Here is a 22,961-nt window from a genome sequence, read left to right as displayed (position 1 = left end):
TGAATCCTTGGTTCCAACCAAACTCAGTTATTCTAGAGTCAGGGAAACACTTTCAACAGGTAAAAACTTTCCTTGACCTTACTTATTTTCACATAAGCATGTGTGGGATCACCAAGTATAATTTTTTTTCAAGAGAATTAAGATTTTTATGGGTGCCTTGTGGTTTCAAGTGTTGCCTTGGATTTGTAAAAACTAGTCTAGGAAAATATAAAATTAGTTATTTTTCTTGCGGTTTTTAAAAACTCAAGCTAACTTAAAAATCCATTTCCATAAAAACAAGATTTCTTTACAAAAAAATTATACTACTGTCACATGCCTATGTGAAACTATTATGGTTAATCTTATGTGTCAACTTGGCTGGGACATGGTGTCCAAATATTTGCTCAAACATTCTGGATATCCCTAAGGTGGCTGTGAATGAGATTATCATTTAAATTGTACTTTTAAGAAAAGCTGATTACTCTCCATGTGAGTGAGCCCCATCCAATCAGCTGGAAGGCCTTAATGAACAAATACTGACCTCCCCCAATAAAGAATTCTGCCAGCAGACTGCCTTTGGATTCTCCCCTGGGACTCCAGCCAGCTGGCATACCCAATTAAATTTTGGACTCACCAACCCTCTGCAGTTCCATGAGCCAATTCCTTAAATCTCTCTATATGCATCTCGTAGGTCTGTTTCTCTGGAGAACTAAGCAGTGTCCAGCCTCTACCACTCGCATCATAGGCATTCAGAGCCAGCAAGGTGAAGCCTTTTTACGGGGACAAGGCAATCTGTGCTCCTATCACAGAAGCAGGGGAGGCTTCTCCCTCACTCACACACATCCCTCAAATACTTTTCTACCTAGAGCCTGATACCCGATATCATTACTTTTGATTCCTAACATATTTTAAGACAGAAAAAAACGTCATTTAGGAAAGCAAAAATTTTTGTGTAGCTTATTGGACCTCCAGACACCCCAATGAGGTGAGCACAATTCTCATTTTCAAGAAAGCCATTTTATGAACCCTAAACTCTTACTCATGCTTCTTTTTCCAAAGATAGAAAACTTTAATGTTCCATAGAAAAGCTCTCCCAATAACAGGATAACATCCAATTTATCACTAGATACTCAAAAAACAATGACATACAAGTGCAGGTGATAGGTGGAGTGTCATAAAAAAAAAGTTGCATTTATATTTAAGTAATTGCCAGGTGGTTGTCAGTCTAAAGATAGGCCCTAGCAAATAAAGAGAAAAATGAAACTGTAAGGTTCTAGCAAATCAGTAGTTATACACTAGAGCAGTACAGGAAATCTAATGTTATAGTGAGGACTAGCCTAGGCAGCTATTTTGTTCCATGAAAGAATATAGAACCACATGGAGCAATTTTTCAAGAATTCAGAAATATGCATTCATGTGAATATTCTGATTTTTAAACATTGGTTTAAAAACAGTGCAGCACCCTCTCACCAAAACACCTGAAGGCCAAACAGATGACCAGCTTGAAATCTGTTTTACAGTATTCTCTTAACATGAGTGTTATTGTAATAGTGACCAGACTGGTATTATAACATTCAACAGCTAATTACTGTCCCCTGCCTAATATTAAACCCTAGGAACTAAGATATTACATTTAAAGTGGTAAATAGCATTTCATTATTTATACGACCAGTATATTTATTGAAGAGAAAAATTTCAGTTTTAGGTTACATGCCTAGAAGAAAAAATGAAGTTCTTAAATACCCAATCAACTGGAACTTTAATCTATATATGCTATTTGTTTTCCTCTTGATTAATGATCACTTGTGGAGAAAAACTAATTTACTCTTTCAGAGAAAGAGAAAGACAAAGTTTATCTTTTTCCTCCCTTTAAATTAATACACACACACACACACACACACACACACACACACACACACACACACACACACACACACACACACACACACACACACACACACACACACACACGAGACAACCAAAGTCAATTTGCATTTCTATTTTATAACATAAATTACCAACAAGGTCCTGACTTAGAGGAATCAAAAGTTAAATAAAATCTCAGAATTTAAGGCTATGAAAACAAGCTAAATCACATGCAGCTGTTGATTAAGAAACTAATTCTGGAATATTACCCAAATAATGAAGTAATCACACACTCAATTATTACATTCCTTATTTCAGAAAAAAAAGGCCTCAAGCATTCATGTCATAAGTTTATTTACAAACATATCTAGTATGTTATAAGTTCAAGAGTTTGATCCATTTTTCAAAGAGGCTGTACCTCTTAAAACACTCTTCTTATCTGCAAAAAAAAGAAAAATGGCATTAAAAAATCCCATTTGTTTCACAGACGTCATGTAGTTTTGTTAACATACTACATCAGTTTGACTAGTACATCAGAAAGCGTTTACAGTATCATGACTTTATTCATACTGATTTGCTTCATCATATGCACCAAAACCTTTCATTATTAATGACTTGGATAAATCATTCCCCTTCTACGACAAATAGCCTTTCCTTTCTAAAGTATAGGTATATTTTGGAATTTATTACAATCATCCCACAGAATGCCCTATAGAATTGACTTGAGAAACTTCAATCTCAATTAAATAAATCTTTTATTCACACACAGGAAATATGCTAATCCCCCAATCCGCAAGACCCCTATGGGCACATACTAACATATACTTCCTCACTGCAGGGTTTCTCAACCTCAACACCACTGGCATCCTACCCCCTAGATGGGACAATCAAAAATGTCTCCAGACACTGCCAAATGCCACACCGTGGTGCAAAATCACTCCCATTTGTGAATCCGGTCTTAATGAAAAAGCATCTTCAGAAATTTGAGTTTTCCCCAGACAACTGAGTTGATTAGGCATAGATTTATAACAGCATAAATATCTGGGACTGATACAAATTCAAAGAACACTGGAAGCATTTTATCTCCTGGGGTTTTTCACGACTTAAATCAGTATTGGAAACCTGGATTTTAAAAATTGGAAGGAAGCACAATGACTACTTTACAAAAGGAATTGAAAGGTTTAGTGTTTTAGAAGACATGTTCCAAGCCACTGTTATTTTAGTAAAAGTACTCAAGACAGAATAACATTAAACAGTTTACAAGAACTTCACCTGGTGTGACTTCTGGAACAAGACTGCCTAGGTAAGAATCCTGGTCCACTATCACTAGCTATGGGATCTTGGACAAGTTATCGTATTTGTGTCTCAGATGGAGTTAATCATCCACCTCAAAGGCTTTCTGGGGAACCACACGAGATTATCAGTGTAAAGTGTGCCTGGCCAACAGCAGTACTCAATAAACACTGGCCATTACTGAAATATTTGTTTATAGGTTTATCAACCCATCTCCACCAATGTCACACCTACACGTAACTTCAGGAATCAACCCCAAACAACAATGCACAGTACTTGTGTATGTGTATACGTGTGTGCGCGCGTGTGTATGTGTGTTTTGTGAGGGTGGGGAGAGGAATGAATACAGCATAAAAGGAAAAGAAGTACTTTGGAAAAGTTAGAAATCCATTAATTACCTGTTCAATGGACGAACCAAACATTCTTATTTCTTAAGCAGTTGGTGTCTTACTATAAGGAAAGGTACAGCAAATCCAGATCCAAAGTACAACGTCATCATAACTAGTAAACGCCACTTGTTCTCCACCGAAAATGGCAAATTCTGTTGGGGAAAAAAAAAGAGAACAGGCAACAAAAATAGAACTTCAAATCATCTGATTTTATAGCTCAACAGTACACAGAGAATGCTAGATATACTTTTTAAAAAATATAATCAGGTTATACGTGCCATATATCATAGCATCTTTTTAAACATTATCATCTTTCAAATCCTACGACCTACATCACACATAATACTAGAAGATAAGAAGTATCTCGTTTTACTGAACACTAGGCAGTGGTCTCAAGGGTTCTGGTGTAAAATAATGAACAGTTTTCTATTTTAGAAAGTCGAAAAAATTTACCCTCCGAAGTAAATTTTAGAAACAAAACACATTATTCCAGTTTACTATTTACTATAAACTAGACACCAAGTAAAGAAGACACATGGCAATGTTAAACGCACTACAAAGTCCGACTTTTTCATGGCCAAGCAGCCAGACACGCTACATCCTTTACTACTAGGCCTCGCATAACTCAAGGTTGTTACTGCTAACTACCGGACTTAAGTTATTTACATCTGAGGCTAAGGCCAGACTCAACCAAGGAGGGAGGGTTAGTACTTCCAATTAAGGAAACTAGTTAGAAAGGCTAGATCCACAACTACAGGCCCTCATTTCCTCATTAGTTCTCAACGACTTTCCCTTCGGATCCGATGACCTCCAACTTAAGCCCACAACACCTGCAGCCGCGGTCTCCCGGGCTATTCAGATCTTCGTGGGGGGTGGGTGGGGGAAAGACTGACAGACTGACGGGGGTAGGCAGGGGTTCCGGCTCTACCGCCCATCCCTTTCTGCGGCTATGTGCGCTGCGGTCCCCAGCTTCCTCCTTGGCCCCTGGGGAACGTGGAATGCTAGCCTCCCTCTAGGCCCGAGTTCCCGGCTTGTCATCACCCTCTCCACAGACCACAGGCGGCCTTGGGCGTGATCGAATCGCAACCATAGGCCCCCTCTCTCAACGAAGCCGGGCCTCTTACACACTAACCTTCCCTGGGCCCTCCTCATAATGGCTCCTACGGACCACAGAGGTTGTGAACCTCCGGATGCTCTGTCCTAGCATGGCGCTGTTGGAAGCTCTGCGAAAGGTGCAGAGTCCAAAGGCGGAAGGAATGGCGGAGCCACAGCAAGACCTTTCTTCACGACCTTGTGTTTCTCTGTGCGCAAGAGCCGAAAGGAAAGACGGGAAATGGGGCAGAGCCTTAGGGAAACGCGACAAAGTGGCGGTCTCTGAGGATTGTGGGAATTGTAGTTTCAGAAGATCGTGGAGCCTCACAGGCCACGAAGAATTGTGGGAAATGTAGTCTCGTGCCGGAATCCTGGCGGGCCGGAACCTAAGCTCTTTTCTTACCAGCGTGGTTTGTTCAGACCTGAGTTTTTTTCTGAAGCTCAGGTCTGGAATTCTTGGAGCCTGTTTCCAAAAACAATTTTATTGGATTAAGTGAAACAGTTTCACCTGGTGTGCTCTAGTTTATGGAAAAGAAAAAATAAAACTATACCTTTTTTTTTTTTTTTTTTTTTGTGAATATACGCTGTCTGTGATTTGCAGTATCCTGCCAGCGCTGATGGAAATGTGTGCTATGAGCTTATTGGAAGAAACAAAGCGTAAACATAACCAAACAATATGCAACACAACGATGTCAGAGAGAGAACGGAGTTGAAGTGCTAAGGAAAGGATTCCTGAAGATACAGAGAACTGAATAGAACGGAAGGAGCGACAGAGGACATAAAAAACTGAAGTCAAGTATGAGTATGGCACGTCTGAAGGGTGGAAGAGAAAAGCAGCCTCTGACATCCGGAGCTAGACTGAACTACGGAATTGGTGTTCTGTCTAATGTACACAGAGCATCAATATCAGACAAAGCCATTCTGGCAGTGATAGATCACGAAAAGAGTAAAATCACTGTGTAATCATATCTGAACACAGATAAAACATATTGTCCAAACCACAAAAATGACCAAACATCACCTGATCTGGCCTAATACGATGACTTCTGCTTCTTTACCAATTACAGTTTTAGCGTTGGTCTAGTCTTTCTTCCTCCTAAGATTTAGTAAGATAGCCAAAATCATGGAAAACAAGCCCAAATCCTGGAAGTCCCTTCTAACATTGTACTAAGAACTGTGGAGCACCATGGTTCCTCAAATTATACAGTCTCTTCTACTGCAGTGAGTAATAAACTCAACTTGTTTAATTATAGGTGTGTTCCTGGTGGTCTTTGACTAAAGTATTAGAAGGAAATCAGTGATGAATGAACCTGGGAAAGTGGAATTAGACCAGCTTGTGAAAGGCGTTGCCAACTTAAATGCTATTAGTCTGTGGAAGAGTGTGGGATGCTTCAGATGGCTCATTTATACACAGTAGTAAATAATTCAAATGAGACCTAAGTTTGGCTTTGAAAACTGTATGCATTTATCTTTTTTTATCAGGTTTTGAAAGAAAAAAAAAAAAAAAAAAACGCCTCCCCCCTAAAAAAAATCCTTTAAAATATTAGTGTTTTATTTCAACAAGTGGCTTTTGATTGAGTGGGGATGCTTGTAACACATTATAACTGGTGTCCTCCCCCTAATATTTAGCAGATATGTGACATTCTATTTTTTAAAAGTCCCATTCAGTGCCTATATGTATTAAAGGATTCTGATTTAAATATAATTGGGAGATTTAATATTTTTGAACTCTACTTTTCAGTCTAGTGTAAATAATACCATCAGTAGACTTAGTTTATTGTTGCTTCTAATTTACATTAACTGAGTCTCCTCTGTGTATCTAGCTTTGAGCTAACTCTTATTAAAGGACCCGTAGGCCAGAGATTCTGGAATATGGCTTCAGAATTTTCTGCCTACTCATAGGCCCTGTGGCAAATTAAACATAACTGAAAATTCCTTCTTATCAAGAGACAGGGTTTATGCCTTCCCTTCCTGAATCTGGATGGACTCTCTGTGACTACTTGCCCCAAAAGAATATGGCAGAGTGACAGTGTGCCAGTGTCCTGCCCTGGCCTAATGATATTGACAGCTTACTTTTCTGTCTTTTGGAGCACTTGCTCTTGGACCCTTGAGCATTCAGGTGAAAAGGTGGACTGCTCTGCTGGAAAGGCCTCCTGGAAAATCCCCCAAATCCACAGAAGCAGGGGTGGGGAGGGGCACATAGATGCTAGGCATGTGAGTGAAGCCATCTTTGCACCCTCCAGCCTGGCCCAGCACCAGCTGAATATCACTGAGTGGTTACAGTCAACACTGTGAAGAGCAGAGTTGCCCAGTTGAACACTGCTTAAAAGGTTGATCTGCAGATTTGTGAGATATAATAAAATGGTGGTTCTTTCAAGCCATTAAGTTTGGGGTAGTTTGTTATGCACCAATAAACAAGCAGAATAGATATGCAGAAGTAACACAGTTGCTTTATTTAAGGAAATCAGTCTTTCTACTAGCTGCCATGAGGAGAACACAGTTTCTCATAACAGTCTGTAGATGGAAATTTGGCTCTGTCATTTAAAATATTTAGCTTAATACAGATATGTTTTTCGAGTCATGATTCTGTGATAATTCTCCTGTTGTGATGAAGATGGGTTGTGCTGAACATACCAAAACTAGGAAATATGTTGTTCCATTTGATGGTGATACAGCAGCTGGCAAACTTTGGAGAGTGCTAGATGGAAGGACGAGTCAACACCAGTTGAAGATCCACCGGAGAGAGCCCGTTTTTTAGGCTCTCACATGTATAGGGCTTTAAGGGGAAAGCTGATTGGCTTAAAATACAATCCCTACTTAGCATACCGCATGGGGTTTGGGGGGAGCTGATTGGTGTGTAATTCGCGCCGGCAGGAAGGAGAATACGGAAGAGAAGGGCAACCAGCGCCATGATGGGGTGTGGCCGAGAAGGGCTTATGTGATCGGGGTGTGATCCCTTGGGGCATTTGGGTCCCTACATTTCTCCCTTTTTCTTGTTTTAGGAAAGGGGACGTTGAAGTCATCGAGCTACTTCCTGCTGAACTGGGGCATTGTGGGGGGGGTAAAGGGAGGAAGGTACATATATACCCATTATGAAACCCCAAAGGAGGGTGGAGAAACAAGTAATTTCAAAAGGGGAAAAGTCCATAAACGTTCCTTGAAGCCACAAGTCGAATATGCACTGGTTCCATTCTTCGTAGTTGGAGACTGGAGGGAGCAGCCAGGCATCGGTAGCGAGGGCGTGTAGGAATGCGTTCCCTCTGTAAGGTGGTGTCTCTTCAGCATCGGCTGAGGCACTCACGAGATGAGGCAGAGGGTTCATCGGTATCTAGGAGCTGGTAGTTTCTAAGCAAAAGCTGGTTAAAAGCCTGATTAGAAATTTTTCCCACTTGGGCTTGAAGAAACCTAATGATACAGGGCAAGAAAAGGCAGGTTATGAGTATAATGATTAGAGTTCCCAAAATGGGCCAAATCCAAGTTAGGACAGGGCTTAAGATAAAGGAGGAAAAGGGGTTAGAACTGGATGTGGTTCGTGGGCTGGAAGCCAAGTCGGTGAGTATGATGATGTTTGTTTCTACTAGACCAGATTCATTGATATAATAACAGCATTCTTCCCAAAGGAAGATGCAAGTACCTCCTTTTTCTGCGGTGAGGAGGTCTAGTGCTCTGCGGTTTTGGAGGGTGACCTGAGCTAAAGAGGTGATCTGTCTCTGTAGAGAGGAAAGAGATTCGGCAGTGGAAGTCAGAGCCCCTTCAAGTTTAGCATTGATGTCTTTGACCGCCCATAAACTGTGCCCTAAGTCTCCTCCCAACAGGCCGGCTCCCACCGCTGATGTTGTTAAGGAAATACCGACCATGACTGGGAGGAAGGCGGCCCTTTTTTGTCTTGAGGGTGGGTGAAGAAGATAGAACAGTTCTGAATTGGAGTACAGAGTGAGTTGAGGGACAATGGTGACAAGAAGGCATGGGACAGTAAGATTAGGCAGGATGGAGGTAGAGAGGGTTCCATTGCACCAGAAGAAAGTGGGGCGTAGGTGTGGTTATGAATGGTTGTGTTCAGATCTTCTGCAGTTTGTTACTGTAGTTCTCGGTGGCTGATGGTGGATCCTGAGTGTAAGGCTTCAGCCTAGAAATATGAATCCATGGAGTAACATGATTACCTGGCAGGGCAAGTTTAGCAGCGGTCGGAGTGCAAAGGATGAGAGGACATGGGCCTTCCCACTTAGGGGTTAGGGGGGTTTTGGGTTCCAGGGAAGTTTAGAATACTAATTGGCCTGGGCTGAGTGAAAGGTTATTTTTGGAAAGTGATGGATCTGGAAGTAGCCAGTCCTGGTGCTTCCATAATTCGGTGTGAAGGCGGGAGAGCAAAGGTAAAGCCATGGTGGGTGGTATGGGTCCTTCAGTTGCTGTGATCCCCGGGGGTAGGAGGGGCCTACATGACTTCAAAAGGGGAAAGATTGGAGGGCCTCTTTGGGAGAGCTCTGGCCTTGAGTAGAGCGAGAGGTAGAAGACGGACCCAATCAAGGTGTAATTCCAGAGATAATTTAGTTAGTATGTCTTTTAAGGTTTTGTTGGTTCTTTCTACCTTTCCAGATGCCTGAGGTTGGTAAGGGCAATGTAGGTGCCAGGGGAGAGAGAGTGACTGGGAGAGTTTTTGTACTATCTGGGCGGTAAATTCAGGTCCATTGTCAGATTGAATGGAAGTAGGCATCCCAAATCGTGGGATGATTTGGGAAAGGAGAGTCTGGGCTACGGTGGAGGCCTTTTTATTGGATGTTGGGAATGCCTCCACCCATCCTGAAAAGGTATCAACAAACACCAAGAGGTATTTGAGGCGCTGGATAGAAGGCATGTGTGTAAAATCGACTTGCTAGTCGGCTGCGGGTGTGAGACCTCTGGCCTGGTGGGAGGGGTATGGCCCAGGTTTGAGAGGGGTGTTAGGATTGGTACGCTGGCAGATTGTGCATGAGGAGGAGATTTTTTGTAAGAGGGCTTTGTCAGATGGAGTGATTGAGAAGAAGGCCTGTAAAAACTGGGATAAAGCTTGGGGGCTAGAGTGAAACAGGTCATGGAGCAAGCGAAAGAGAGAGGACTTATCATCATTAGGCGGTTGGGGCTGAGAGGGTGTCTGTGAACCCTGGGGGCCGTAAGGAAGAATGGGAAGTTGGTTTTGTGTCTGTGGGTGCCATGCCGCAGTGCGTGCGGCGAGGTCAGCCTTACAATTCCCGCGAGTGATTGGGGAATCGTCCCTCTGGTGGGATCTGCAATGAATGACTCCTAATTTACAAGGTAAATGGGGTGCCTCAATTAATGTGGAGATTAAAGCTGAGTTGGTGATTGTGTTACCCTTGGTGTTAAGCAGACCGCGTTCTTTCCATATGGCAGCATGAGAGAGAAGTATATGAAAGACATATTTGGAGTCCGTGTATAAGTTAAGAGTTTTTCCTTCAGCTAGAACACAGGCTCGCGTGGCAGCGATAAGTTAAGCCTCCTGGTTGGTAGTACCCCTGGGTAAAGCTTGGGCTTCTATAACCGAATCAAGGGAGACTATGGCATAACCTGCATAATGAGTGTTTCCTTCCTTGAATGAGGATCCATCTGTGAACTATGCGAGATCAGCGTGAGACAGGGGCCCCTCAGTGATGGAAGAGCGGTAAGGTATGAAATTCTGAAGGCTTTCTACGCAGCTGTGCAAAGGCGTGTTGGGGGAATCTGGTATAGGCAGTAGGGTAGCCGGGTTTAGGGGTGGGCAGGTAGTGAAGGATAGGGTGCAGGATTTTCCAGAAACGAGGATAGGAGGGTTAGGATTCTGGAAGGTGGGAGGGATTGGAGAGCCTTATAGGTAAGGAGGTCTTTAAGGTGATGTGGTGAGAGAATGGTGAGAGGTGCCCCAAATGTTAATTTGGATGCCTCCTTATGCAGTAACTGCCCCGCTGCCAGGGCTCTTAAACAGGGTGCCCAGCCTTGTACAGTGGGGTCCAATTGTTTTGATAGGTATGCTATGGGGGCAAAGGAGGGGCCATAATTCTGTCCTAGGACGCCCAGAGCTTGTCCCGTATTTTCATGAACATAGAGGAAAAAGGGTTTAGTTAGATCAGGGAGATGAAGTGCAGGGGCTGTTAGAAGGGCCTGTAGTGACGGGAGTGGGGGTCAGTCCATGTGAAGGCAAAAATGTCTTGAGTATCGGTTTACAGCGAGTATGGGAGTATTGAAAGGGGAGCAAGTGGGACGGAGATACCCCTTTTTTTTAAATAGGTCCTGAATGATGGGGCTTAACCTGAGGAGGGCTGTTGTGGTTAATGGATACTGAGCCTGACAAATATATTTGGAGGGGTCTTTTAGTTTTATGTGTACAGGGGAATACTGGGCCAGAGCGGGGCTGGCAGTGTCCCAAACTGTGGGGTTAACAGGGTGTGTTAGGATGGGTAAGGACTTCTTTGGAGGGGTGGAATTAGTAGGATCTTGGGCTTGAACTAGTGCTAGGAGGAAGGAAACGGGGGAAGAGGAAGAGGACAGGGGCAAGGTAATGGAGACTTGAAGCCGTGATAGAATGTCCCGACCCAACAAGGGGACTGGGCTTTGTGGCATGACTAGAAAGGAATGGGAGAAAATGGATTGAGTGCCTTGAAGGCAGCAGGTTAAAAGAGGGGTTTTTTGGGGGAAAGATTTGTTTACCTCCTACCCCGACTATAGGAGAGCTGCTGGAGGTGGTGGGGCCTTTATATTCCCTTAAGACCGAAAAGGTGGCTCCAGTGTCCAGGAGGAAAGATATTGGGTGGCTGTCCACAACCATGGATACCCTGGGCTCTTGCTTTGTTATAGAGATGGTCGGGAAGGGCCCAAGGCTCCTTCAGTCCTCCTCAGTGAGGCCCACCATAGGTGGTGTCCATGGTTCGGGGGACTGTGGGGCAGTTGGTCCCTCACCCCTTTGGGCAAGGGGGCAATCAGATCCCCAATGTCCCTTCTTTTTGCATTTTGGACAAGGAGTGGTGGGTGGCCTGGGGGTGGGGCAAGCCTTGGCCCAATGCCCTTCCTTTCCACATTTAAAGCAGGCTCCAGGTGGAGGCTTAGAGGTGGAGGCTGTGGGAGGGCACCCAGGGGGTTTGATAAGCTGGGCCAACATCTGGAAGTTGGCATGGTCGGCCTTTTGTTTTCGACTTTCCTTTTCCTCATCTCGATTATGAAAGACTTTGAAGGCCACTGACAGGATTTCGGTCTGAGGGGTTGCAGGACCCTGCTCTAATTTTTTAAGTTTAGTTTTAATGTCGGGGTAGGATTGGGCCAGAAAATAAGTCATAAGGACATGCCGGCCATCTTCTGAGTTGGGGTCTAAGTTAGTGTATTGTTGAAAGGCCTGAGTTAATCTATTGAGGAACTCGGAGGGAGTTTCCTCCTTTTTTTGGACAATTTCTTGAATTTTTTGGAAATTGACGACCTTGCGAGCCGATTTTTTGAGGCCAATAATTAAGCAAGAGGCAAAACGGTCTCGAGCCTGGATTCCCTGGGCTGTGTTATAATCCCAATTAGGTTCCTGTTCTGGGACTGCTTGGGGGCCTGGAGGGTGATCTGGATTGGTACGATGGGTATCAGTGGCATGGGTTTGGGCTGTATCCCAGACCCTGCGGCGTTCCTCGGGGAGGAGAGTATTGGCTAGGAGCATGAAGATGTCATGATGTGTGAGGCTGTAGGCCTGCAGGATCCATTGAAATTCTTTAATGTAGGTGGTAGGGTTGGTAGAGAAGGAGCCTAGTCTTTTTTCTAATTCTGTAAGGTCAGCTAGGGAAAAGGGAACATGGACCCTAACTACTCCTTCAGCCCCAGCTACCTCACGTAGTGGGGCAATTGTTAAAGGGGTGGGGGGAGGTCCTCGGGAACGGGTGAAAGGGGGGCTTAGTGGGTCAGGAGTAGGTGAGGGTAAAGATGGGGGAGTGGATGGCGCTGGAGGTGCAGAAGGTGATGCGGATGACGGGGGAAGAGGAGTGGACACTGGAGGCACTTGGGGAGGAGGAGGTCGGTAGGGTGATGGTTCATCAGCAGGGTCGAAGGTACAAGGATTGAGGGGTTACTGTGAAGAGAGTTTACAGGCTAAAAGGACTTGAGAGGGAGCACAGAAGGAGCAGAGGGCAGGGTTCTGAGCCAAGAGGCAAAAAGCCTCGATGTAGGGGATCTCCTTCCATTTTTTTAGGCGCTGGCAGAGATTGGTGAGGTTTTTCAGAAGGAATTGAAGTGGAGAGTCCTCTAGGGAGGAGGAGGAAGTGCCCATTCTGGTCTCTTAATGGGAATTTTAGACAGAAATCAGACAGAGATTTAGTGATAGGACAGATCCTTCGGCGGGCTGGGAAAGGCGGGATCCTAGAGGGCGTCCCCAGTAGGTCACATCAGTCCCGGCAGGTTCAGGTACGAACCAGGAGGAGAGAAGGGAGGTGTGGGTCGTCACCCAGACCTCCACTTCTCTAGGGCAAAAGCCCGGTGCCTGAAGGAAACCTAGCGCTAGGAATTTCTGGTTGGGTCCCGGACCAGGGAAGTGGAGAGAGACAGAAATCGGACAGAGATTAGAAGAGAGTGGTGGACAAGAGGGTGAAAGAGAGAAGGAGAGAACAGAATGGGGCTTTTAACCTCCAAAAATGAAAGTAAAAGTTTACCGGGGCTTTGGAACCTGTTATAGTTTGGGAATTTATGGTGGTCGTGAAGACCGTGGTGGGGTGGGTATGGGTGTTAGGGGCTACCGGACGATCTAGACTCCCTGTGGTAGCCTGAAAAGAGCCGGTGCCCTTTAGGAAATGGGGCTTACCTAATGATGAGCCGGTGGTGAGTGGAAGAAGCCAGCGCCGAAAACAATGGACGAGGGTGGACCGTCAATGGTGAGCGGTGGAAGGGAGGCCGGTCCTGGCGGGATGGAGTTCCCGAGGGGTGACTCGGAAAGTGTTGCCGCTGCGATTTGGAAAGTGTTGCCGCTCGAGAGAAGCTCCGTCCCGGGTTTCGGCACCAAATGAAAGGATGAGCCGACACCAGTTGACAATCCACCGGAGAGAGCCCGTTTATTAGGCAGCACACACACACACATATATAGGGCTTTAAGGGGAAAGCTGATTGGCTTAAAATACAATCCCTACTTAGCATACTGCATGGGGTTTGGGGGGGAGCTGATTGGTGTGTAATTCACGCCGGTGGGAAGGAGAATACGGAAGAGAAGGGCAACCAGCGCCATGATGGGGTGTGGCCGAGAAGGGCTTATGTGATCGGGGTGTGATCCCTTAGGGCATTTGGGTCCCTACACTAGATACTTTCAAAAATGCACTTCAAGGCTTTTTGGTGCTCCTGGTGTGTTAGGAAATAAACTGGAGTAGAATTAAAGCAGCTGAGAGCACTTATCCTAGCACGATTAGTGATCTTTATATTAATGGCTGGATATCACCCATAGAGCACATTCTTGATAATTATTTCAAAATATGATCTAAAGAACATTTTTGTCAATGAGCCAAACTGAGCACAAAGGAAAATTTTATGTTAGTTTCTATATTGTTTTTAAATTACCAATTAGAAACCAATGAACAAATTAGTTAAGTAACTAATTATCATAGTCTAAGTTTTGGGGCTTTATGCTAATTTCAATCTTTTTAAAATTCACTATGGAGGAAAGAAAAAGTTTAAAGAAATCTTGCAATATTCCATTTGTAAGTAAGTTGTGGTAATTAAAGTTAGACACAATTTCTTTGTAACTCTTCCCATTGAGTGGTGGGGTCTAACATCCTTTTCCTTGACCTTAGTGACCTGCTTAACCAGTAGATTGCAACAGAGTGACACTGGGAAAATCCTGAGGATAGCTCATTGAAAGCCTGCAGCTTCCATTCAGGCAACTTGGAATGTTTTCTTGAGAGAAGCCAAATGCCATGTAAGAAGTCTAATTATCCTGAGATGTTCAGGACTAAGAGGAAGCCTAAGTTAGTCATATTGAGAAGCCACTCGATTGGTGGGGAGAGAAGAGTGGAAAGGGGAGAGGGAGAGACAAGGGAGGAGAAGAGAGGGAGAGACAAGGGAGGGGGACGTAAAAAGAAAGAGGGGGAGAGGGAGAGGACAAGCTATGCCTCACTAGCCCTCAGCTGTTCCTGCCATCCCAGCACAGGCATCAGACATATGAATAAAAAAGCTTTCAGGTGACTCTAGCCACAGTATTATTTGCCTATAACTTTATTAAGCATGTTAAACAAGAACTGCCCAGCTGAGTCCATCAGCCTCCAGAACAGTAAGAGAAAATAATAAATTGTCTTAAGCCACTGAATTTGGGGGTAGTTTGTTACATAGGAGTAGAAACCTGGAATGGGTATGGTGCACTGTTTCTCCTACAGGTAGCCTAACAATCTATATTCATGTCATAATGGCTGGCAAGAAATATAAGAATCATCCTAGAGAAATTTTAGATTCAGTATGATACTCTTTCACTATAAAGTGCATTTTAAGAAAAATGAGACATCTCACAAATTGATTGGTACAAAATAGAAAATATCTTTAGGGATATAAGTTTTACTCCAAAGTTATATTTTAAAAACAAAATTCAATTATTTTAAGTAGTGAGTAGGTTGTATATCATAGAGTGAGCAATGTACTTTCTAGACACGCATGAGTCTTTGGAGACTGAAATTACATTACCTAGAACAGTATAACCAAAAATTAAAGTACAATATTTGTCATTTTTCTCAGCAGCTACTATATTAGATTTTTTAAGAAGTAGGTTCAAGTTTATTTAAAAATAAATTGCTTAGTAAAGAAATTATATGTTTCCATCTTACATCACAAAACTCAAGTTAGCCAGTTTCTTTTGGTCTTAAATTTTTATAACTTCCTGCTACTGTAGCATTAAAATCAGGACTCAGTGTTAACGTCTATTTGAAATTTTATATTTGTAGAGGGAAATAAAAACCCTGGTTTCATGAAAAGGAGAAAATGTGATTCCACTGAGGCAATTAGGACTGAGAATTATTCTGCCTGTCTTCTGAATGATTTAGTAATGACCCAGTGGAAGAGAAAGTTCTACAAAAGATGCTCATTTAATGATCATACTATGTATTTTACTCTTCATACTGTTTCCTCTTTTTAAAATGCCTCCATTGTCTTTCTTTTTCTCCTGTTGTATTCTTCAACACTTTATACCCATGCCACTTTTTCTAAGAAGACTTCATAAAACTCTTAAAAGGAATTAATTTCTCTTTCCTTTAAGATCACCTAGAATTTAATTTATAATACTCTTATAGTATTGTAATTAGATATATATTGCCTCTATTTTCTTACTAGACCATATGCTTCTTAAGAAAAAGGATGGTGTTTTAATTGTCTTTGTATTCTATCACTTTTTAGGTCCTCAATTAATTTATGTTACAATAAATGGATAGAGAATGTGGTATTGACTACAAAATGGCCCAGTGTTTGTTCAACAAAGTGGTCCCTGGTACAAAATAGAAATTTTTACAGCAGCTCAATGTGCCCTTAATTCCATTTGCTCTCTTTAAATACATTAACAAAAGCTGACATTATCCAGTTCTTACCATAGACTTTACATATAAGATCTCATTTAATCCCAATAATAATCCTATGAAGGAGATATCACTATTATCATCCTTCTTTTATAGATGACATAGCTGAGATTCATAAGTCTAAATAACTTGCTTTGAGCCGCAATAGCTGCTAAGTAGCGGAACTGGGACTTAAATTCTGTTAAAAGCCCTTGCTCATAATCATTGCATACTATGACCTAACTGGGTTGCTTGGAAGACATGTTGCTCTTATCTTCATGGAAAGAGAGGGGAATCCAGTTTATTCATGAATCTAGTTTCTGTATGAATTCAATTGTGTGTGTGTGTGTGTGTGTGTGTGTGTGTGTGTGTGTGTGTGTGTGTGTGTGTGTTAGGCTCTTCATGACATGCAGCTCCATCTTTTGCTGCATGAGGCTGAATAGATATTTCACGTTTGCCGGTGGAGCTAGAGGTGGACTGTTTGTCAGGTCTTGGAGACAACTGCACAGTTGGGTGGTGAAAGGGCAAGCCAGACAGCTAGCTTCTGTGATCACTGATGATCACCAGGGCTATAAACTTATGGTTCTACCACATCTCCACTATCTTCTGAGAGACTTGAAGGCATTGGTTTTGTAGCCATTAAACAATCCAACTTTAGAAATGATATTTGCTCAGAGAAGTTGAATCTGCCAGGGCTTGGGACTGAGGCAGACTTCAGCGCTGGCTGCCTTGTCCTTGTCCTCATCTACTTAGCTGGCCTAGGGTCAGATCTCTTTTGCAGAAGGCTGCTAGGTTCTGTCACATTACTGGTGCCTCTCCACTGCTATGAGGGGGTGAAGAAATCCTGGATTCTCTCTTTGTTATCATTTTTATTTAAAAATATCTGAAAATAATTTTAAACTTACAAAGTCCCACAAATAAAATTAGTACAAGAAACATTGTGTACTCTTTAACCAGATTAGTACATTTGTAGCATTTTACTCCATTTTCTTTACCATTTACACGTACTGTCTCTCTCTCTTTCTCTCTCTCTCTTTCTGTTTTTTCCTGTATGGTTTAAGTGTGTTTTAGACCATTTCTGTTACTTATAACAAACTACCTGAAATTGGGTAATTTATTTAAAAAGTGAAATTTATTGCTTACAATTTTTGAGGCTGGGAATTCCAAAGTCCAGGGAACCCGTCTGGTGGTGGTGACAGTGACCCAGAGGTCTCATATGGCATTAAAAGGCGGAGTACAGAGAGAAAAACTCTTAGTGTGCTTCCCTTTTAAAGTCCCCAAACCATGCCACTGACCACCACTGTCAATCCATTCCCTGAGGCATGGTCATTCAATTTAATGACTTCTTCAAGGCCCCATCTTTCAATTGCCATAATAGGATTCCCCACCCTCAACATTTACAGTGGGATTAAGCCTCAATGAGGTTGAGTTGGCATCCAATCCACAGCAAAGCATAACTTACATCATGACCCTTGACCCCTAAGTACTTTGATCTGTATTTCCTAAGAAAAGAGATATTCTCTTATGTAACTATAGTGCAGTATCGACTTCATAAATTTATATATATATATAGTCTTCTAACTTTATATTTTTAGGAATTTATTTTTTAATTAAAACATTGTACATTTTGGGGGGATACAGAGTATATTTTAATACATGTGTGCAATGTGTAATGATCAAACCAGCATAGTTAGCAAATTTATCACCTCAAAAACTTATTATTTGTTTGCAATAAGCACATTTGAACTCCTCTCTTCTAGCCATTTGAGAACATAAACAATAAATTATTGTTAATTATAGATGCCTAGCAATGTTGTACACCACTAGAACTTATTTTTCCTAATTAGCCATAATTTTGTGTTCGTTAACTTACTATCCCCTTGCCGCTCCTGCCAGCCTCTAGTAACCACAATTCTACTTTGTACTTCTAAAAGTTCAACCTATTATTTTTCTGTCTCATTGTGGTTTTGATTTGCATTTCTCTAATGATTAGTGATGTTGAGTATTTTTGCATATACCCATTGGCCATTGTGTGTTATCTTTTGAGAAATATCTGTTCAGGTAATTTGCCCATTTTTAAATTGAATTATTTGCTTTTTTGATGTTGAGTTGTTTAAATTTCTTGTAAAATCTGGATATTAATCCCTTATTAAATGAATAGATTGCAAATATTTTCTCCCATTCTGCTAATTGCTTCTTTGCTCTGTTGATTTTGTTTATTTATTTATTCATTTATTTATTTTGCTGTGCAGAAGCGTACATGTATATAGATACAATATTTTTATCTATTTACCATGCATATTCCAAATTTGTTAGTGGATCTATTAATGTCCTTAATATCTTTTTTTTTTTTTTTTTGCTCTCCAGTCTAGAGTCAGATATTTCATTTAGTCATTATATCTCTTTATCTCTTTATGTCCTTTAAGCTGAAGCATTTTCATAGCCTCTATTATTCTTTTATGATACTAACATGTCTAAGTATTACAGTCATCTCTACTTTTTAAAGAAAAAATAAAACATTCCTCATTTTGTGTTTGTTTGTTATTCCTTATGAATAAATTGAAATTATACATTCTTGGCAAAATGCTGTATAGATAATCTCACGTCATTTTAGGGCATCACATGGGTAGGCACAGTACAGTCATCCCTCAGTACCCATGGGAAATGGTGCCAGGACCCCTGAGTATACCAAAATCTGTGGATACTCAAGTCCTGCAGTTAGTTGGCCCTCCATATATGCACATCCCCCAGATACTGTATTTTTGATCCAGTTGGTTCAAAAAAACTTGCATATAAGTGGACCCATGCAGTTCAAACCCGTGTTGTTCAAGAGTCAGTTGTATGCCCATCCATCCCTCATTGGTGATATTAATACTGATTACCAAGTCAAGGTGTTGTCTGATTTTCCCACTGTACAATTACTAATTTCTTTTCCATCACAACTAATTAGCCCTTCATGGGAAGACATGCTAGGACATACAAATATTAGATATGGCATCTGTTGATGATTCTTACCTGATCATTACCATAATGGTTGTGAAATGATGATTTTCTATTCATCACTCCCTCCATATTTACAGCTGCCATTTGACATTTGACTCTATGCAAAAGATCTTCCTACTCCCCAATTTAATTACTTATCTACTTATTATTGGTACAGACTAATGAGTTCCTATTTTTTCAATGTTCTTTTTTATTGAAGCATAATTGATTATACATTTTTACTGGGGTACAGAGTTGAATATCAATACCCATGTACAATTTGTGATGATCAAATCAGGATAATTAGCATATTCATCATTACAAAGCATAATCATTCTTTGTGTACATTAACTATTTTCTCTCTAAACACCCCTTCCCACCTCTAGTAACCACAGTTCTGATCTCTCCTCTGAAAGTTCAATGTATTATTGTGATTGATTTTTTTTCTTTCTTTCTTTCTTTCTTTCTTTCTTTCTTTCTTTCTTTCTTTCTTTCTTTCTTTCTTTCTTTCTTTCTTTCTTTCTTTCTTTCTTTCTTTCTTTCTCTCTCTCTCTCTCTCTCTCTCTCTCTCCCCCCTCCCTCCCTCCCTCCTTCTCTCTCTCTCTCTCTCACACACACACACTCTCTCTCTCTCTCCTTTTCTTATTTATTTTTTAGCTCCTACTTATGAGTGAGAACATATGGTATTTCTCTTTCTGTGTCTGGCTTACTTCACTTAACATGTTCTTCTCCAAGCTCATCCATGCTGCTGAAAATGGCAGAATTTTATTCTTTGTTATGGTTGAGTTGTATTTTCATTGTATGTATAATGCATTTTCCTTATCCAGTTATCTGTCAGTGGACAATTAGGTTGGTTCCATATATTGGCTATTTTTCAATGGCTTTTAATCTATTACTATACTTAAATATTTTAATACATTGTTCCAGATTTGGCCAATAAGCTGCTGCCTGTGTTCTTGTTATGCACCCTCATCATTTTCAATTTTTTAGTATTTTCCTATTTTAAAACAAGAAGTTCCTGGCTCATTTGTACCTACTTTGTTCCAATACCGGAAACCAGCATTTCTTTAAAGAAGGCTTGTTTCTTCTAGTGCGAAATGATAATACAGACCAAGGTCTGGGTGCTAGGTGTGCTTATTGCTGCTAGGATGCTTTGCTTCCCAGTGGATATGCATGTGCACATGTATGTGTACATAAACATGAAAATGCAATGCATATCCACATTTTAGAAATCATATCTTTCACCAGTACCTTCATTATAATTCTCTCAATCTCTATTTTACTCTACTATGTGTCTTTTACCTTGAGCCTTAAGGTATATCTCCCTAAGAAAGAATAATAAGTTCAGCTGATTGCTTCTTATGCTAGTCATACAATCCTCTGGCCATTCTATGGGTGATTTTCTTTGACTGGCTTACTCCTCCTGTATCAGTAAGTTGCAGCTAAGATGATAGAGGCAAATGGTAAAAAGTAGGGTAATTTATGAGTCAAGAGCCCACTCCTGACATTTTCTCTAGAAAGGAACAATGTAAGTAAAATGCAGTTTTAGGTTTCCTGGCCTGATCAGTATTGAGAACATCTTAAGTTTCAGGTGTCTTCTAAATGTATTATTCATCAAAAGTTAGAGATTGATATCGAGGTTCTTTCTAAATTATTCATTCAGTTTATATTGTTTGCATATAAAGCATGATAAATAATATTGAAAATGCTTGTCTTGTTCATTATGTTATTCCTGAAAGAAGTTGATTTACTGGGAAATTAAGGACATTTTAGTTTTGTGGTCCCTTATTTGCATGAGCCTGTTTCAAGGCTCTGAGAAGGTCCTGGGCAATAAGTTCACATTATCATATTTTTCTGTAAGACTTGCAAAAGTAAGATATTCTAACTGTGATGAGTTAAGACCTATGTATTTTTTTTATTGGGGCTTTTCTCCTGTCATGTTTTCCTTGGTTTAAAGGGCATTGGAGAAGCTGAGAGCATTTTCCTTAGCCAGAGTTAATAGAAGTTAACATGGAATGTTGATAACAATGCAGTTATTATTAAACTCATATCACAACAATGGGAACTTTGATGACTAACTGATTAATCAAATCATCAGTCAAAGAGTATATAAAATTAGTTATTGCACAATAAGATTTAAAATGCCTGAAATGTGATAGTTCATTTGTGAAAGAAACTTGATAGAGGTTTTCCCACATTTAAAAAAATTCAAAAAATGTACATGATATTACCAATAATTAATCATGAGGATGAAACACTTTAGATTTTCTCATAGTGCATTACTTTTCTCTCATAAAAAAATGACAAAATTATTATAATATGAAGAAATGACCAAATATTATGCAGCCAAAATCTGCAGGAAATTGTACTATAGAAATGTATCAGGCAATTAATGATTAAAATATTATTTTACATTTCTATTTTTTGTGGTATTTCTGATATTTGCTGCCTTTTTAAAATTTGTAAATTTTGTAATTTCTATAACCATCCTAAATAAATATTCACTTCTATATCTAATATTTTATTTTTAATTCTTTGTGGGTATTTTTTTTTTCCATAAATGGGCCTCTTCTTTATGATCCACCTTTGCCTGTCATCTAGCATAATTGAATAATTAATGTTTATAGAGACAGAAATTGTCAAAGCATGAAGTACCTTCAATTATAAGAATAAATTTAAAATATGTGAATATTTTTCCCAAGTAAATTTAAAATCAAATATACTGGGCTCCGAAATGACTTCTGGGTGTTTTTAAATATCTCCTCAACACCAAAAAGATTTGACAAGACTTAATATATGAGAAATGTATGAAGTGGTGAAGAATATAAGAAGTTAAAATAAGCAACAGACAAAAACTAAGGAAAAAAAAGTCATTACTTTTGAATACATTTTTTCCTTAAAAGCAATTCGTGTTTATTATTTCAACTTACTTGCCTTATCTCAAGATAGATTTAAGGATGGTTCACTTTTCTTAGATCACTTCATAATGTAATTATTTGTCATTGAGAATTGCCATTTTTCCAAGATATATTTTTACAAGGCGATACATTTTTACAAGATAAACATAGAAACTAACATTTTTCAATTTGAAAATCACTGATTGTAGCTATACTTATGTTCCATCTCCATCTCAACATAACTGGCAATGGCACATATTATTGCTTTGCTCAGATCCTTTTAAATTCGATATGGTGTCTCCTGCTTCTTTCTATAGCTGGGTACTAAATAACTTTATTTATTTTAGGGAAACAATTTAAATGAGGAAGGTGATTTCAAAAATAAATATGATGCATCATTTTAAAAAGAACGCCTTTTTCTAGAGTAGAAGCAAGAAAAACAGGAGATATCTGAGAGTAGCACTAACTTTCTTACATTCTATGTGATGAATGTAAACAATTGTACAAGTAACTATCCGGAAATCTTGATTCATAACCAGGCCCAGTATTATTGATCAATTTATATAAGTTGCTGCTATATTTCTGTCATTCATGTGCGACTGAAAGAAGCCAGTCGGAGGCACCCTGATCCTCTGGACAATGGGTTGGTAACTACATGTTTAATATACTTCATCAGAATGTGTTTCTGCTATAATAGTTTTTTGTTTGGCTTTTCAGTTTGAACTTATAATTAAGAAAAATGAGATTTACTTGACAATAACATGTGTGCCCTTTGAGTAAATTATTACTGCATTCACCAAAGAGATGTTTTAAATATGTCAACTAATTATAAAATTATTATACAGAGTGGGTTAGGTTTAATTACCAGTTCTCTTCACATCCTTCATTGATCAGCATTCTAAAACTGTATCATTGTTCCTGAATTGTGCTCAGCCATTTTCTTCTCACTTCATACT

At 40.4% G+C, this 22,961-nt stretch overlaps 1 protein-coding gene and 1 non-coding gene across 2 annotated transcripts; both read right to left on the bottom strand.

Annotated features, from left to right (window-relative positions):
- Positions 1-2,182: 2,182 nt before the first annotated feature.
- On the bottom strand, positions 2,183-4,851 carry LOC134370284 (cytochrome c oxidase subunit 7C, mitochondrial). Its single transcript, XM_063087379.1, has 3 exons — positions 4,660-4,851; positions 3,537-3,679; positions 2,183-2,284 (listed from the first exon to the last, which is right to left on the bottom strand). The coding sequence occupies exons 1-2, from the start codon at positions 4,732-4,734 to the stop codon at positions 3,563-3,565; spliced, it is 192 nt and encodes a 63-aa protein (XP_062943449.1). The 5' UTR covers positions 4,735-4,851; the 3' UTR covers positions 2,183-2,284; positions 3,537-3,562.
- LOC134371379 (small nucleolar RNA Z39) lies at positions 2,375-2,437 on the bottom strand. The gene has a single exon (XR_010022805.1). It is a non-coding gene; the product is annotated as a small nucleolar RNA Z39 (small nucleolar RNA).
- Positions 4,852-22,961: the final 18,110 nt, after the last annotated feature.

This window comes from Cynocephalus volans, chromosome 2, assembly GCF_027409185.1.
Source record: "Cynocephalus volans isolate mCynVol1 chromosome 2, mCynVol1.pri, whole genome shotgun sequence".
Lineage (NCBI taxonomy): Eukaryota > Metazoa > Chordata > Mammalia > Dermoptera > Cynocephalidae > Cynocephalus > Cynocephalus volans.
Note: the sequence above shows the minus strand (reverse complement) of the source record. Positions and strands in the feature narration are given on the sequence as shown.